The sequence below is a fragment of the Eschrichtius robustus genome, chromosome 4 (genome assembly GCF_028021215.1).
Source record: "Eschrichtius robustus isolate mEscRob2 chromosome 4, mEscRob2.pri, whole genome shotgun sequence".
Taxonomy (NCBI): Eukaryota; Metazoa; Chordata; class Mammalia; order Artiodactyla; family Eschrichtiidae; genus Eschrichtius; species Eschrichtius robustus.
The window spans coordinates 7,242,305-7,260,304 of record NC_090827.1 but is presented as its reverse complement, the minus strand read 5'-3'; the positions used below and the strand labels follow the sequence as shown (position 1 = coordinate 7,260,304).

The following is an 18,000-nucleotide window of genomic DNA, read 5'->3' as shown; positions in this document are numbered from 1 at the left end:
TTTGTACTGTTTTGGTTTTACCTAATTCTCTTGCATTAACAATTTACTGTTTTGTGAATAATGTGTACTAAGACAAATTAAGGAAAAGAAAATAATTACCTGTGAAAGAAAGACTTTGTATTATTAAACAAGTGATCCAGACCTTTGTTGTGGTTTCTATATTTTTTTGCCTAACTTACCTGGATTTCTGCAGATTTGTATCTGCAACATTCAAACAGCCTTAAGATTTTTTTTTTAATATATAAATTTACTTGCTTTATTTTTGGCTGCGTTGGGTCTTCGTTGCTGCACACGGGCTTTCTCTAGTTGCAGCGAGTGGGGTCTACTCTCCGTTGCAGCGCGCAGGCTTCTCATTGCGGTGGATTCTCTTGTTGCAGAGCATGGGCTCCAGGCGCACGGGCTTCAGTAGTTGTAGCTCATGGGCTTAGTTGCTCTGTGGCGTGTGGGATCCTCCCGGGCCAGGGATCCAACCCGTGTCCCCTGCATTGGCAGGCGGATTCCTAACCACTGCGCCACAAGGGAAGCCCGAGTTCTTAAGATTTTATAATGGTCTGGGTTTTTAAGCAGGGTCTGAACGTATTTTAAGGCCAACATCGGTTGATCAACCCGTGACATTTTAGGAAGGATTAAACAGGTGCATTAACAAGGGAAAACCAATGCAAATAATCTATACAGACTTTCAAACCCTGTTTTAAAGAAGAAAAAAAAACTTTAAGAAAAGTCACTACGTAATCTAGAGAAAGGATTTTCTCATGAATAAGGCTTGGATATACAAAAAAATATGACAGCATTTTTCTACCCAGAGATGATAAATACTAAGAGAAAGACTTTGGAATCTATTTCTAACCTAAGAGGAGGTCTGGTGATCAGTGAAGAAAATGTCCCCCTCCAAAGCCCCAACTTCTAAGCCTGAATCCGGCGGGTCAACAGACTACCTGGCCAGGGTGCCTGCCGGCCTATTAGACTAATTGTACGAGCTCATTCTTCTGCCCAAATTGGGTACCCACACGTGTAGTCTTCTCACACCTCCCAAATTACAACACACCTAGATCACAGATCATTGTCACTGTGTGTTCAGCTAGTGATCTAAAACTGGGAGCTGTGACGGGTACCAAGGGCAGCAAGGGTGGGGTGGATGCTTTAACTCAGGGAAACGGCAAGATAGGCAGCAAAGTCCTGAACAAGAAATGCCCAGCAAGATTCAGCCAGTAGGGAAACAAGCCCTTGTTAGAGTAAGTTCATCACTTACAGAGATGGCAAAACAAAGATGAACAGAGGTGCCAGCTCCCCAGGGGTCTCGTCCCAAGTGAAGGCACAGAAAACAAAGGGGCCAGAGGAGGGGATAACACAATATCCGGGGCAGGACGCCGTTGCTGAGAAGCCAATTCCATGATGCAGCTAAGCAATTGTGCAGCCTGCAGCTACGCCCGAGACTGAGGCAGGAAAGTCTCACGCTTCCTCAGAACCCGGGAGGCGATGACCACCCGCCGCACTTGTCCTCCCCGGAAGACAGGGAGGCGAATGTGGAGCGCCCTGGGGTACTTCCTCACAAGCGTCCTATGTCCTCCTCTTCCGAGAAGACCACACAGCATTCTCCTAAGGCTCAGGTTAGCTGCGACCAAGCCTGGCCTCGGTGGACGCACGCAAAGTCATCAGGGTGCCGGCAGAGTTCCGTCCCACCCTGGGAAAGGACAGAAGGCCAGCGTGTCTGAAATGAAGCCAGCCAAGGGCACGTGGAAACAAGCTGAGGTTGGAGAGGCCGTCAGGAATGAGATCATCTCAGGCCTCTCTGGCCATGGTACGGCATGTGAATTTCATTCCAAATGTGCTGGATGTCAATGCAAGTTCATCAGCTGTAACGAAGGTACCGTCTGGCGGGGGACGTCAGTCAGGGAGGGGCAGGCTGGCAGGGACGCTATGCATGTGGGGCAAGGCGGTAGACGGGAGATCTCTTTCCCTGCCTCTTGACTTCGATGTGAACCCAAAACTTCTTTAAAAAATAAAAGTGGTCAGAAATAAAATTATACCCCATCAAATAAACATACCGAAGAGGACACCTATTCAACCTCCTGCCCTGAAGCATAAGCATTGCAAGAGTAGAAAAGGCTACTTGAGGTGAACAGAGTCCCAAAGAGAGATCTATGTCTGCAAGGCAAGAAGTGGCCAGATATTAGGAACAGAGACTGCAGATACCAGTTACCGGGTCTGAGCTTGGAAACGTATCATTAGCCCAAGTCCATGGGGTTCAGCTGGCTGATGTAGACCAGGGGTTGGCAAACTGTGGCAAGCAGGCCAAATCCAGCCTGCAGCCTATTTGGGTATGGCCACAATGGGTTTTACATTTTTAAAGGGCGGTAAAACACACACACATACACAAAAGAATATGCAACAGAAATTGCGTTTGGCCGGCAACATCTAAAATATTTACAATGCTATCTGCCATTCCGTTTTACTATTTGCCAGCCACTAGTTGACACAGACGTGCCAACGAGGTGTTACTCTGTTCCACGGCCATGGACTGAAGAAGCCACCTTACAAAGGTGTTAACACTCACCGAAAAGGGGCCGGGTAAGTGTCACTGAAGAAAGAACACGCTCCAAAGACAGAGGCTGAAGGGCCGTCTGAGAGCGCTCGTCTAAAGACAAACGATCTCTTCGGCTAGCGTGGTCCAGGCAGGAGCCACGGGACAACGACCATCCTAAAGTCATTCGTTCAACAAATATTCATCCGTTCTGGTTCCAAGCAGTATAGCTTGTTATACTTCTTGCTTTGGAAGCGCAGGCAAAACCAGGGACAAATGTTTGAGGGGGAGAATGATCTGCTATTTTCACAAGTTATTTACCTAACAGTAATGTTTTTTAAATGTCAGACCAGACAAAACGGGTTTTATTCTCTTCCCTGTAATTTATGGCTCACTTTTTATGGCCATTTTGAAACTAAAAATGAATCCCCTCCCCCCAAAAAAGGAGAAGGAAATTTTCCAATGACTAAAGAGACAGGAACTTATTATACAACCATAAAACCATGCTTTTGCACAGATTACTTACAAAGCCAAAGCAAGGCAGCATCAGTTAAATCATTAAACATTCAATAATTAGAACCTTCAGAAGTAAAATCATAGAAATGTTTTATTTTTAATTTTCTGAAGTAAAAAAAACTGTTAACAAGACTTAGTTGATACCTAGTTACGTCATACAGCATTTTTTTTCCTTGAAAGTACTCACATACTCCTGCATTGCATTCTTCAGGAAACAGACCAGAAGACACCTGCATTTAACAAGTTCTGTGAAGAACATTCAACCACATCCATGTTTTTCATGATACTAGAAATCCTGTTATATGTCAATTTAACCTACCTCTTAGAAGAAAAAATAAGATAATTGAAATGACTAGTTTTCTAATCTTTAGTTCTGTTTCCACAAATAAAACCTATCACTTTTCACAATGAGAGAGCAAAAAATAATATACAAACCCAAAGAGCTAACCTGAAATCATTCATCCCCTTTATCAAGATAACAGGTTAAATGCAGGGGATAAACAAAACAAGAATAGTTACTGGTTTTTTTAAACCATTTAACTAACTCTGGCTCAAAGTTAATAAATAACAGCAATGTACAATCCATAAATGTATATAAATTCCGTATCACATTTTCCCTATTTTAAAAGGAAAGAAAATAGTTTTAATGTGTAAGAGGAAGAAGAGTAAAACATATTACTAAAAGGCAATTTTGCCATTGTCACTGCTCAAGAAGTACCACAGTAACCTTCTAGCAAACAGCTGCTGCCCATGCCCCAAAATGTGAGATTAGGTGATTCTAAGTAAACATGAGGGGAAAAATTACAACATTTTTTTTGTCCCCGCTCATATTGCTCTCCCAGCCCCAGAAATTCAGATTAAATGGATTTCGCAGAGCATTTCTACCTAGTCTAACAATGTAAACATAAAGCAACATTCATTTTTAAGTAAAAATCATAACACTGTTTTTGAAACTGAAAATGGGATTCTCATCATGTAAGAGAATAAGCTAAACAGCAAATTGCTGTGTAGAGACAATTATTTACCGTAATCAATTCAAGTGTAAATTGAAGTTCTCAAATTATTTATTTTCAACTCAAGTAAAGACAATTAGGCCACTGCAGTCATCTCCTCATCTGTGTCACCTGATTCATCTTTCAGTTCCAATTCTCCTAAATCTCTGTCTACAGCTGTCACAGTTTTCTTCTTACACTTCTTAGGCACTGCATCATTAGCACAGATTTTTCTCATTTTAATGTTTGGCAATTTCTTCAGATCAAAATCCCATTCCCTAGACAAAAGAGAGAATGCAGAGGGTTGGTGAGGGGTGAGGTAGGGAAGTAATAAAGTCAATATTCAAAACTAAGCAGAAGAAAGTTTATAAATTTACAGCAGATTCAAATGCACTAGAAGGAAACAATATAAATGCACTAGAAAAAAAATAACGCCCCAAGAACTGAGGTTTGCTTTTTCCATACTTACTGCACTTTCTCATTAATCTACAATAGCGGTTAACTGCACAGACAATTCCACACATTCAAAATTTCCAAAGCAATGCAGGAAAATATTAGGCAAAAGTTACAAGGAAACTCCGTTCCATTCTTTTATTCTCCCTAACCCAAACACTTCCCTCTATTAGGACATATATGGTATCAAGAATCTCAGAAGTAGGAACTACATCATCCTGGAAAATCTCCAAAATGCACAGTCAGAAAAGGTTTTTCTTTTCACACACAATGGTAAATCACAATTCAGTTTTAGTAATCAAACAATTTTTTTGGTTATAATAAAAAAACTTTTAGTTCTTCAACCCCAGCTTTTCTGTGACAATCCTATGTTCAATTACTTTACGAGCAATGTGAAGATTCTTCTGAGAACTGAACTCTGATACTAACAGTCTAGGCTAATTTCTTCTTATTTCTGGCTTTCTTTGCGGGAGGCAGAACATACACTGTTTTAGGAATAAAGAGAACATTTATATATCTGATTACTTAACATTACAGGCAAAAAAAATTAATGTATAATCTTAAGCTCCATGTACTTATAAATACATGTACATAGGCTACAAAGTGAATCACTTCTTAAATATGATCAATAAATTCTATTAGAGCTAATATTTTATGAATATTAAATATTTTCTATGAATTCAGAAGTATAAAAATATAAAATAAGCTTAAGGGTTTCAAATAATATGGACTTACATGTATCTAATTTCAATTAAAATTTCAGGCTGATCAACACGGTCTAGCTAATATCAAAATGATTAATAAAAATTATGTTCTAAAGACAAAGAACCCATGTTTGAAAACTGAAAACAGGAAATCCTACTCACTGGTCCCTCGGTCACACAGCACTATTAGAGAGACCACTGGGGCAACTGGTTCTTTATGATTTAACCATTTCCCCATACCACTTCCCACTAACCACCTTCTCCAGAAGGGGGTGCTGCAAACAGTATGGGGACAGGACTCAGCCAGCAAGTCTGCTGCTGACAATTTATCTTTTTAAAAAATAACAGCTGGGGAGGAACAAGGATATCATGTTCTTTAAGTACTATATTAAAGAATTTTAAAGTATTTTGAAAAACAAATAAAAGCACCAGGTCATTATCATTTCAGTGGACATCAGGCATCTCTAACAGCTGCTAAACTTAGGAAAATTCTTACTTCAACTGATGAGGGGAAAGGTTAGAAAGAACCCCCTAATTTTCTTTTAGCTCTAACGTCTAGACTCAAAAGGGAAGAACGTTTATCTCTTATGTATTTTACTTGCAGCTTCGAAGAACAAAAGCGACAGACTCACCTAAAAGTTGTCAGATTACCTGCATTTAAAATGTCTGGAATCTCTGGAAAAGAAAATAATTTATATCTATTAGGCAATGCTTTCTATTATAACGTTTATAGTTTCCTCGTTTATTACCTCAGAAACAATAATAACTGACAGACAGCAAGAACATCCAAAGAAAAACAAAATTTCAAAGCATAATTATAATGCTATAATGAAAAGTAAGTTTTGCAAGTATAAAGGACTACTTTAAGAAGGTGATTCAAAAAGAACACCATTAAATAATGTATTCTACCACAGAATCTATAAAATAAAACAAACCTATCAACAAAATAAACTCTGTCCTTTTAAACAGTAAAGGTGCCTGGCAAATTCTAACTATCAATCCCCTACAACAACATGCTCAGCTGTTTTATATATTTTCTTGGTGAAAGGTGCAATTTTTTCAAGCATATACTTTGCTTTGGCAAGGTAGAGTTTGTCTGAGGAATGCAAGGATTATTAGATATTAAAAAATACTATCAAAAATGTAAAAAAAATTTTAAATAAACTATAATCAATAGATGTTCATTAAAGTTCAATAAAATTTAAACCCATTTTAAATAAAAACTAGGTGTATGACAGCTCCTTATCATGATTAGAAAGTGGGTCATAAACCTGTATGCACAGATCATCCTTGCCGGTGGAACACAAGAGGCATGTTTAACAGAAAATGGAACACTGCTGCAAAAATTCTGGCCAATGGATAAAATATTAAATAAAATCCAGTATCAATTAATGAAAAAGATAAAAGTGTTTGACATGACTGTATACTGACTTTTACAATAGCTTCAGAAAATAAGAGTATGAGGGGTCAGGTGTTTAAAAGGTATAAATTAAGCACAATTATTTTTTTTAAGAAATTCTAATAAAATGAGTCAGGAACAGTTATACCACCATGGAGCAAGTGGGAGAGATGTCAGTTATCTTGTCTTCTCTGAACCTTATCAACACAGCATTTGGTGACAATCTGCCCACATGTTTCTAGATGCTTGTAAACTTGAGAGAGTTGACAAAGTTTTTTTCACCAGACACATTCCCTGCATCTGGAATAAGGACTGTGGCGTAACTGGAAGACGAGGTCTGAGTGTTAGCACTGGCTCCACCACCAGTAGATGTCTGACCTGGAATGTGCCGTCAATCACTGCTGATTAACCTGGCGGCTGCAGGCTGAACAGACTGAGCACAGAGACCACCTGGGAGGCTGTCACGACGGCAGAGCTGAGACGGTGGTGGCTCGAGCTCGAGGCACTGGGGGCAGCAGCGCAAGCCGTCAGGCTCTTAAGTACATCCTGCTGATAAGCTGCATGTGGAATGCGAAACCGACAGCAGGGTTTCTGACACGAGCGACGGGGCAAGTGGTGATGTCACTGACGGACACACGGAGCTTGTGGGAGGAACGAGTTTTAGGAGAAAAGCTGGACTCTGCTTTGGGACGCAAGCTGGAGATGCATATAAGACATTCAAGTAGATACTCTGAGAAACCCAAGTTTGATAATGCAAGTCTGGAGTTCTAGCGACAAGTATTGACAATATAAATTTGGAAGTTATGAGCATTTAAATGGTATTTAAAACCACAGGACTGAATGACATCAACTCAGGAATTCGTGTAAATAGAAAAGAGAAGAGGCCCAAGGACAGGGACGTGGGTCAATATTTAGTTTGTGAGGCTATGAGGGATTCAACTCAGGACACTGAAGTCATGGCCAGTTAACCTGGAGGAAAACCAGGGAAGGTCAGGGGCTTCTACCCCGAATAAAAAGTGTGACGAGAAACGAAGGGATCATCTGTATAAAAACACTGCAGGAAAGCTGACTACGTGAGTGCCCAGTACAGGCACGATGCGTCTTAGCAACTTAAAGGTCATCGGTGACAAGGGCTTTTAGTTGAGTGGTGGCTACAAAAGCCTAATTAAGGGGTTCCAATAAAAATTGAAAAATGAGGAAATGGAGACTACAAGCATAGACAAATTTAGGTGAAAAGGACACAGGACTGGCTGAAGCTCTCCCTCAACCTCCTACAGTAGGTTCGGTGTCAGGCACTTGATACGTGAAATCTCACTTGACTTTTAAACAACCTGGGAAGGAGGTGCACTATTTACCTCTATTTTTAAATGGAAGGTAACAAGGCCAGCGAGTGGGTGGGAAGTAACTTGCCCTGTTATATAGTAAGCTGTAAGGGTTTAAGTCCAGATCTATCTAGTTCTGAAGTTACTCTGCTGTTTTTTCAGTGAAGAAACTCACTGCTTAGGAATGATGGAGAGGAACTGCCATCTGCTCAGGGCTCACAGTGCCGCTGAAGGTAAGTGCCCGATGCTAACCTTCCGACTGTCGAGGTACCTACCCGCTGCGAAGACATCCAACTCTACGGGTCTACTGCCGGACTGACACGGCTACAGCAAAACAACGAGGTAAGGGACCAGGCTCCCCACCCACGAAGTTCCCCTATTAGAAAGCCCCGGGGAACGCAGATAGCTGACCGCCTGAGTGACCCCGTTCCCCCTTCTGGCGCCTTTATGAAGAGTGAACCCGTGAAACCCTAGGCATCCCGCCTATGACCCTAACAAAGGCAGGGCCCCAAGTCCCTGTCCCCTCCCTCTTTCTCTACTGGAGACCTCGCTGTGTGGCCATCAGGCATGTCCTGTACCGTCCAGGACTTTTAAGCACTAAATCTTGTTTTTTTCAAAGCTCCCTGCTGGTTTTTGCTGAGGTGCACCCAGCAATCACAGTAAGAACCGCCAGGGTGGGTCCAGCCACAACACTGGCTCCAGTGGGGAGAATGCCTGTGGAGGCCGCCCCAGACCTTCCTGGCACACAGCATCGCTCTGGACAGGCTGGGACCAACACAACAGTCACCCACAGGGTATTTCCGCCAGGGCCCTACTGTTATTATTAAAATTTAAAAACCTAATGTTGCTTTAAGTATTTCATTTACTGGACTTCCCAAGCAAATCCACACAGGAATGCCTACAGGGACCAGGCAGGGAATGTGAATGAAGGAAGGTTTGGGGCCACTGAATGCTCAAGTCTAAAAGGGACAGTTGCTACTTTGCTCTAGCAGACGATCGCATGTTTTACGAGAAGCCAGAAATCTACGTTTTTCATGTGAAATCAGCAGATTTTTTTATACTGACAATTCATAACCCAAGCAAACACTATTTGCAGGCCATGCAGCCCTTGGGTCATCACCTGACTTTGGGCTTTGCAAGCCCTTACAAGTGCCCTCTCCTCTCCTCCTAAGCGCCTTTCTTCAGACAGTGTTGTTAAGCCCACAACACACTTGTCTTCAGGAACTGTAAGAAATGCTAGTGCTAAGAAAGAAAATTTGGTTTCTATAATTTCTCAAGAAACGCTGCAGCAAGTACAGCTCTTTACTACAAGACTTACAAAGACAAGAAGGACACAGTACTTACTCTAAAGAAACTTCAATGTGGTTGGAGATGGGCAAGTAATAACTCTAGAACAAAGCAAATTAAGTATACACCGGAAGGGAGAGGAAAACTTTACTGTCACAGTAGAAAGATATGTCACTGTCAACACTGACAGTTTTGGGAATGTAGGAGAAAAAAAGAATGAATTCAAAAATTACTCCAAACACTCAAAAGGAAAGGAAATCAAAGGAAGAAAATCTAACTAAACTAAATAAATAGAATAAGTAAAGCCAAATCTGACCAGAAAGAAGGGAAGGTACCCTGTGAACACACCAAGGCTGCAGCCCCCGTACCGCCGCCCCTCCCGCTCCTACCGAGGCCATAGCCCCCGTACTGCTGCCTCTCCCGCTCCACAGTCTGCTTGATGGCCGCCTCTCGGGAGCAGTGCCGCCGGCCCTGCCTGGCCTTGACGCTGTTGTGTAACTCAATCTGCTCCAGCTCACTGCTGAACCGATTCAAATACCTGAAAAACAAGAAACTGATCTGACTTACAGAGTCTCTGTTTGGCTTATATTAGTTCATTTAAAATATAATCCCCCCCCGCAAAAAACAACCATAACCCCCAGCCTGCGCCTGTCCCTTAAGTTTTTATATTCCTCTGAGTTCCTGAAGTTCTCAGACCTCAGAGCCTCTCTTGGTAACTAACCATTTTCAAAATCTCTGGGACCACATCACAGCCTGCCATTAACGTGTCTGTTAAACAAACTCCATGTCCTCGTACTCAGCCACCTCCTGGACATCTCCATCTGGCTTAACACGCCACCCCTGGACTCGCCTCCGCGCTGCCCCTAGGCGCCGCCTCCCGACCCGCTCCATCCCCTGGTACACCCATTCATCCAGTTGCCCAAGTGAGGAATGTGAATGCCCCCCTTGACTCCTTCCCCTCTCTCTTTTACGCCACATCTAAGTCGTCATTAAAGGCTTGGGACTTCCACCTCCTTAAAGTGTCTGCACTCTTTCACTTCTCTTCACCACACTGCTCCCACCATCTGCTGCTGCTTCATCAGCCTCTCAACAGTCTCCCAGCCAAAGCCTGCCCCCTCATCCATCTTCCTCATTCCTCCAACTGTGACCTTTCTAAAGTTTAAAAATGTGACCATCTCAGGTGCTTGCTGTGTCTCCCACAGTCCTTGGATAAAGTCCAAACTCTTACACTGATATCTGAGATCTTTCATAAGCTGGTTGTTTATCCTACTTGTCACAATTCCCTCCTTGAACCTATTATTTCAGTCTTATTAGATGTCTGGCAGATCACTAAATATGCTGCTCTCACCCCTGGGCCTTTCAGATCTTGTTCTCTCTGCCTAGAGGCTCCTCAAACTACCTCACCTCAATCTGCTAACCCCTATCTTCAAATGGCAGTCTAGATGACATTCCTCCAGGAAGCCAAGAAACTGGGTTAACTACCACTCTGAGGCCCAGAAAGGTGACAAAGCTACTAAAATGGCTAAGCTAGTATAAGAATCCAAAGTCTTGATAACAAAGCTCATTTGCTCATCTATAAATCCTGAATAGAACTCTGAATCTTGAAGAATCAAGCTGGGGAATTCCTGTTACTGACCCTTTGCTCATAACATGCCCAGTGTTTACCTTTCAATTAATTCACAAGCATCTCTCTTTGAATATCCTACTTTTTTGGGATCAAGATGATTTTGAAACCACTGCAGTTTTTCACCTATAACAACAAGTACCAAGACAGTTTAACACCACAAGTCATCATTCAAGCAGAGGTAGTCATTATAATTTTCAACATCAATGCGTTTAAAACAGTATCAAAATTTATTTCAAAGTTAAATACAAAGTTTTGTGTGGGCTCAAAGCTAACTAAACCAGTCTGTCAGAAATTAAATTGTCACATTTTAATTTGGGGAAGAGACAAGGGTAGCAGGGATGCTTTTCTGTATATATTTCTTATCCAGTAAGGATACAAAAAATTTAAAAAAAGAAAGAACACTCTAACAGAACATTAAGTTCTGAGTATTTATAATGCAAAGAATAGAACTTGCTGAAATAACAAAAATGAGAGTCTGATTAATGAAGAGGATGACATCTGCTGAACATTTAATAAGCAGCAGGCACTATGTCAAGATCTTTACAATCCTATGAGGATTATTATTATTATTATCATCACCTCCATTTAGAAGAGAAAGGTTAAGTAACCTGTTCAGGGCCTCAAAGTTAGTAAATATCTTAAGCATACAAGATCTGCCAGATACTGTGCAGAATGACTGACATTTATGATCACAGAGCTAACAGACCTCATCCTTATGAGTAAATCTTACCATTGGGGTGTCACTTTCAATTAGATTTCTTAATATTACAAATCAAGAAATGGCTCTACCCAGGATTACTGATAAACCATTTAGAAATACTATTCTATTGCCTGATAAAGCATTAGAGTTAATGGTTCAAATACCTTTCATTTTGGTTATAAAGCCTAATAGCCACTCTTTTGAAATCTCAGACTTGTCACACACACAAAAAGACTGTAACACTGAGATACAGACTGAGGATGTATATATTCACATCATTAAATATGAATTGTTGTTTTCAAAATCCTTCATAATTCTAATGGTCAGGGAGCTAGAATTAAACTTGAGAGAAAGACAGAGAGAGACAGGAAGGGGGGATGGATAAAAACTGTACTAAACAGTTCCTAGAAAACTGAGCTAGGTATTATTAACACTGTTTGTTCTCAGAGTTTAATAATTGATTTTATTTTGTTTTGATCAAGTCTGGTAGAGAAAATTCACTTAGATAAAAATAGTATTTTACTAAGAGAGTCAAAAGAAAATAGGTATAGAGAAGAACTTCAAATAAGTATATCCACTTACCAATAAGGTTGAGACGCAACGCCTTTTCATTCTTCAGTCTTGGGAGAAAAAGTGTATGTGTTAGAAAACTTCCAAAGCAAGTTTTAAAAATCTGTCAAAAACAACAAAAACTACCCAAAGAACCTTAATTCAAAGATCATTCTTTTATGCATATGAAATTAATTTTTTAAAATTATTTTATTTACTTATTTGGTTGCACCGGATCTTAGCTGGAGCAGGCAGGCTCCTTAGCTGCGGCACGTGTGTTCCTTAGTGGTGGCATGAGAACTCTTAGTTGCGGCATGCATGTGGGATCTAGTTCCCTGACCAGGGATCGAACCCAGGCCCCCTGCATTGGGAGCACGGAGTCTTAACCACTGCGCCACCAGGGATGTCCCGAAATTAATTATTTTTAATGAAGAAACATTGAATACCATGCTTCTTTTTTAAATCACTGGAACAAAGTGTTGTCAAAAATTCTTTTCCTGCTCTGCAATGACTACATGATACCTATAAAACAAATTGGTTTTGAGGACACAAAAGAAACCTTGATTATATTTTGTAATATGCAGAATACTTGTGCACAAAAGAATAATGAGGACCTTCTAGAAGACTGAGTGCTGCCACCAAGACCAAAATGCATCATTATCACCTTTTAAACTTCAACAAGAACAAAAGAATGTTTACTTTTCATCAATTTGGTAAGAATTATAACAAAGAAAAAGAACTTATTTACTCTCAAAAAATTGGTCTAGGTGATATATACCTCCGATTGTTGTTATTCTAAATTCTAATTCATTCAGAAAAGACCTTTGGATGCTAGTTTTTGCAACACTTTATGCTAGCCACTAGGGATACAGCAATGAAGAAAAAAAAAATCCACTGTCCCTGCCCTAACAAAGCAGACCAGATTTACCCTCCCACTTAAAACAACTAGAAAACTGGAGAACTAAAATGAAGCCTTTTTAATAAAAACTTTTTAGCCACAGAATGGAGAAAATATTCACAAAACAAAAAACATACCTGCATTAAGAATATACAAATAGTTGTTACTACTTAACAACAGATAAAATTCAAAACCAAAAGGAAAAAGATTTTAAGAGACTTCTCACCAAAGACATAAAAGTGAACAAAAAGCACATAAAAATATATCATTAGTCATAAAGAAATACAAATTAAAACCACATTGAGATACTACTGTACACCTACTAGATTGGCTAAAATCTGTTTTAAAACTGAAAATACAACATGTTTGAGAGGAAATGGAGTGAATGTAACTCTTACGCATCACTGGTGAAAAAATAAAATGGTACCATCACTGCAGATAAGGTAATTTTTTATATACTTAAACATTACCCCCACCACGTAACTTCACTCTTTTAAACAATTTCTTAAAAACTCAATTTTTTATTTACTTAAACATATATCTTTTGTATGACCCAGCAATTCCAGTTCTAAGAACTGAAAGAAAAATGTTTTATGTCCACAGAAAGACCCGTACACGAATGTTCATGGCAGCTTTATCAAAATGTAACAGCAGGGTTGATAATCTTTGCTTAAATGTCAGCTAGTAACAAACCAGGCTTTGAGGGCCATGTGGTTGGTCTGTCGTAACTACTCATCTCTGCCACTGTAGCCTCAAAGCAGCTGCAAACAACGTGAAAGGAATGGGCACAGCTGCTTTCCAATAAAACAAACTTTTTTTTATAAAAACAGGTGGATGGCCACTTAGTTTGCAGACCCTGAAAAGAGCCAAAAACTATAAACAATCCAAATGACCATCAACAGGTAAATGGATTAAAAAACTGCATATCCATACAATGGAACAGTACTCAGTAATAAAAGAGAAAGACAACAAATTTCACAAACATTATAACTGAAAAAAACTAGCACAAAAATTGCATACAGTATGATTGCATTTACATGAAACACTCCGGAAGACAAATCTCATCTACCAAAATAAAGAGCAAATCAACAGGTGCCCAAGGCTAGGGGCGGAGAGCTGAGACTCGACCCGGAAGAGCTTTGCGGGGGATGGAAACGCACTCTACGTACACTGACTGCAGTGGTTATACCACGTACTGTCAAAACCCAGACGCTGTACACTTCAAACATGTCTACTTTGTCCTATCTTATTTATACCTCAGGGAGGAGTCTAGTTAGAAGTCAAGTTTGCTACGGTTCTGAATGAACGCACTGGGGGCCTGAACTACAGTGGGGTGGAGCTGGGATGAAGAAAAGAAGAGAAACCTGAGACTAATTCTCAAAAACAGTTGTTTCCTAGATTCTTACGCATTATGCTTAGCTTCTGTCTGTTAATTTTCCGTATTAAGTAATCTTCATTTGCTATGTGGAGTTCTTCGCTACATACCCAATGGGACAAAATATGAGAGTACACAGCAACAAGATGTCACTACGCTGAGAAGTCATAAAATAAAGCTAAAATCATGATACAGAATAACTATTTGCTGCCTGTAAACTGTGCACCACTTGAAATGTGCCAGTCTTCAAACCACACTAGTTTCTATTAATAGGAACAGAAGCAGTATTTCATACAGTCCTAAATCAGAGCATTCAAATGCTCAAGATGAAGGACGTCTGACTCTCCCTCTGTGCTGCTCGTCACACCTGCAGTACCTTCAGGCAAGTAGACCCCACCTCTAAGAGTCTACCTGATGAATCCAGCAGCTCTGCGCCCTAACAATATCCTGCCCCTGATCCTCCCCCACCTCTCTCACTCCCTAAAAATGAATCTTAGGAAGCAACACAAAGAACCCCGGGCCCTCTGCTAAAGAGCAGAGAGCAGACACTCGGGCTGCTTGGCTACCCTCCTTCCAGATAATGCCAAGTGTCTTCGGCGGGCAAGCGCTACCGGGACACAGTGACATCCAAGACGGCCCCCACTGCCGACTCTTGCTGCTTGGATATTCACGCCCCTCTCCTCCCTGAGCGTGGCTGGACCTAGTGACTCATTTCTAACAAATAAAATAGTGCCACAGTGATGGATGTGACCTAGAAATGACGTTACAAACGTTGTCTTCTCTTTTTTAAACTGAGCCAAGAAACGGCCCCTTTATTCTGAGGCTGAGCAGCAACGGACTCCCTCCCTTCTAACTGCTCCGCCCTCCACCAACAGCTGCCGCAACAGGTCTGTCAACCACCATGTAAACAGCCTGGAAGCAAAACCTCTCCCTACCAAGCTCTGCGATGAATGCGGCCCCAGCCAACACCTTGACTGTAACCTTGCGAGAGACCCTGAGCCTGAAGCACCCAGTTAAGTGGCTCTGGGATTCCTGACCAAGAAACTGTTTGTTTCAAGCTGCTGAGTAAAGCAGCAGCTGCTAACTGCTATTTCTTTCTAAGAAGTCACAGGCACCTGACGTTCAAGGTAAGCCCTGTTGGTACCTCTTCTATCACCTTGCTTACAGCTGCCACTACAGTCTGAGTATCTTATCACCAACCATCTTTTGAAGATATGCAATTCACCACCTCTGTCTTGCTGGAAGTGCTGCTCTAAGGCAGGGAGATGAGCAGCATTTCAAGATGCCATTTGTGACCATGCCCCCACTTAACTGAATAGGACTCACGGTCACTGTCGCTGCTACTCATGACAAGTGTAAGCCTGTAGACACTATCACAACTGTACGTGTGTTTGTTTCTGGGGCTGTGACTGCTACACTGATGACTTCTTTCAAATAAATTAAGAAAAAAGAGAAAGCTCAGTCTGTTTAGAACATCACCCAAGCACAAAAAAATTAAATATTTTTCAACTCTGTACTATTAAAATAGAACCTTGGCCAATAACAAGAACTTCTTTAAGACAAGTTTTATATATGAGATTAGCATGTTGTTCTGCTTTATCCTTAGGTAATCTTTCTGTAATGCTGACTGTAAATCAACAATAAATCAGTGCATAGGATCCTGAATATAACTAACAACATATAAACATCACACGTATTTACAGTGAACTGAAGTACTTAATCATATTCTAAAGCATTATTTCTTAAAATACTGCATGTATACCACTGGTACTCTGTAAGGTAATTTTAGGTAGTTCATATACACAGAATTAAATAATCTTTAATCAAATGGTAAGCAAGTTACTTTTCCCGTCATTTTCTTTGGACCCTTTCAGATTACATTAAGGAGAAAACTTAGTTTAATGTTAGTTTATTTTACAAGTCTTCCAACCTTTGCTAAATCTTTCCACCAAAAATCAGCCAGCATGCCTCAAGCTCAAACCACTCAGGGAAGACAAGAGTATCTACTTGGTTTTAACAGAGATAAAATGTCTCCTTTAAAAACAATGTTCAAGGGGAAATTATTTGTAAAGAGCATAATTAAAGAACACTCTACATCAGTGCCTGAGCCAGCAGCAACAGCATCAGGATTACTGGAAACCTGTCAGAAATGCAACACCTCGGCCCTGTCCCAGGCCTTCTGAATGGAAACCTCTAGGAATCAGGCCCAGAAAACTACTTTAATACACCTTACAGGTGCATCTCATGTATACCAAAGTTTGTGAAATACTGATATAGGTGATAGCCAAATCATGTAAGTAGTATATCATGTCAAAAAGATACAGAAAAGAGAGGGCCTTCAAGATGGCAGAGGAGTAAGACATGGAGATCACCTTCCTCCCCACAAACACATCAAAAAGTACATCTGCATGTGGAACAGCTCCTACAGAACACCTACTGAACGCTGGCAGAAGACGTCAGACTTCCCAATAGGCAAGAAACTCCCCACGTACCTGGGCAGGGCAAAAGAAAAAAGAAATAACAGAGACAAAAGAATAGGGACCGGCCCTGCACCAGGGGGAGGGAGCCGTGAAGCAGGAAAGGTTTCCACACACTAGGAGCCCCTTCGCGGGTGGAGACTGCGGGTGGCGGACGGGAAGCTTCGGAGCCACGGAGGAGAGCGCAGCCACAGGGGTGCGGAGGGCAAAGTGGAGAGATTCCCGCACGGAGGAGCGGCGACCAGCACTCACCAACCCGAGAGGCTTGTCTGCTCCCCCGCCGGGGCGGGCGGGGCTGGGAGCTGAGGCTCGGGCTGCGGTCGGATCGCAGGGAGAGGACTGGGGTTGGCGGCGTGAACACAGCCTGAAGGGGCTAGTGCGCCACGGCTAGTCGGGAGGGAGTCCGGGCAAAAGTCTGGAGCTGCCTAAGAGGCAAGAGACTTTTTCTTCCCTCTTTGTTTCCTGGTGCGCGAGGAGAGGGGATTCAGAGCGCCGCCTAAACAAGATCCAGAGACAGGCGCGAGCCGCGGCCATCAGCGCGGACCCCAGAGACGGGCGTGAGACGCTAAGGCTGCTGCTGCCGCCACCAAGAAGCCTGTGTGTGAGCACAGGTCACTCTCCACACCGCCCCTCCCGGGAGCCTGTGCAGCCCGCCACCGCCAGGCTCCCGTGATCCGGGGACAACTTCCCCAGGAGAACGCACGGCGCGCCTCGGGCTGCTGCAACGTCACGACGCCTCTGCTGCTGCAGGCTCGCCCCGCCTCCTCCGTACCGCTCCCTCCCCCCACCTGAGTGAGCCAGAGCCCCGAAGCAGCTGCTCCTTTAACCCCGTCCTGTGTGAGCGAAGAACAGACACCCTCAGGCGACCTACATGCAGAGGTGGGGCCAGATCCAAAGCTGAACCCCGGGAGCTGTGCAAACAAAGACGAGAAAGGGAAATCTCTCCCAGCAGCCTCAGGAGCAGCAGATTAAATCTCCACAATCACCTTGATGTGCCTGCATCTGTGGAATACCTGAACAGACAACAAATCAGCTCAAAATTGAGGTGGTGGACTTTGGGAGCAACTGTAGACTTGGGGTTTGCTGTACGTGACTGATCAATTTCTGATTTTTATGTTTATCTTAGTTTAGCTTTTAGCGCTTGTTATCATTGGTGGATTTGTTTATTGGTTTGGTTGCT

At 42.0% G+C, this 18,000-nt stretch overlaps 1 protein-coding gene across 2 annotated transcripts in view; it reads right to left on the bottom strand.

The window, feature by feature from the left end:
• Positions 1-3,110: 3,110 nt before the first annotated feature.
• Positions 3,111-18,000, bottom strand: part of TMA16 (translation machinery associated 16 homolog) — a 34,945-nt gene continuing 20,055 nt past the window's right edge. The window contains exons 3-7 of one of the 2 annotated variants that reach the window (XM_068542411.1): positions 12,104-12,141; positions 10,860-10,944; positions 9,584-9,747; positions 5,819-5,861; positions 3,111-4,307 (exon numbers count right to left, since the gene is read on the bottom strand). In XM_068542411.1, coding sequence (XP_068398512.1) covers positions 4,127-4,307; positions 5,819-5,861; positions 9,584-9,747; positions 10,860-10,944; positions 12,104-12,141 — 511 coding nt within the window. In that variant the 3' untranslated portion in view covers positions 3,111-4,126. The remainder of the gene's footprint in view (positions 4,308-5,818; positions 5,862-9,583; positions 9,748-10,859; positions 10,945-12,103; positions 12,142-18,000) is intronic. The other variant, XM_068542413.1, reaches the window with a different exon arrangement.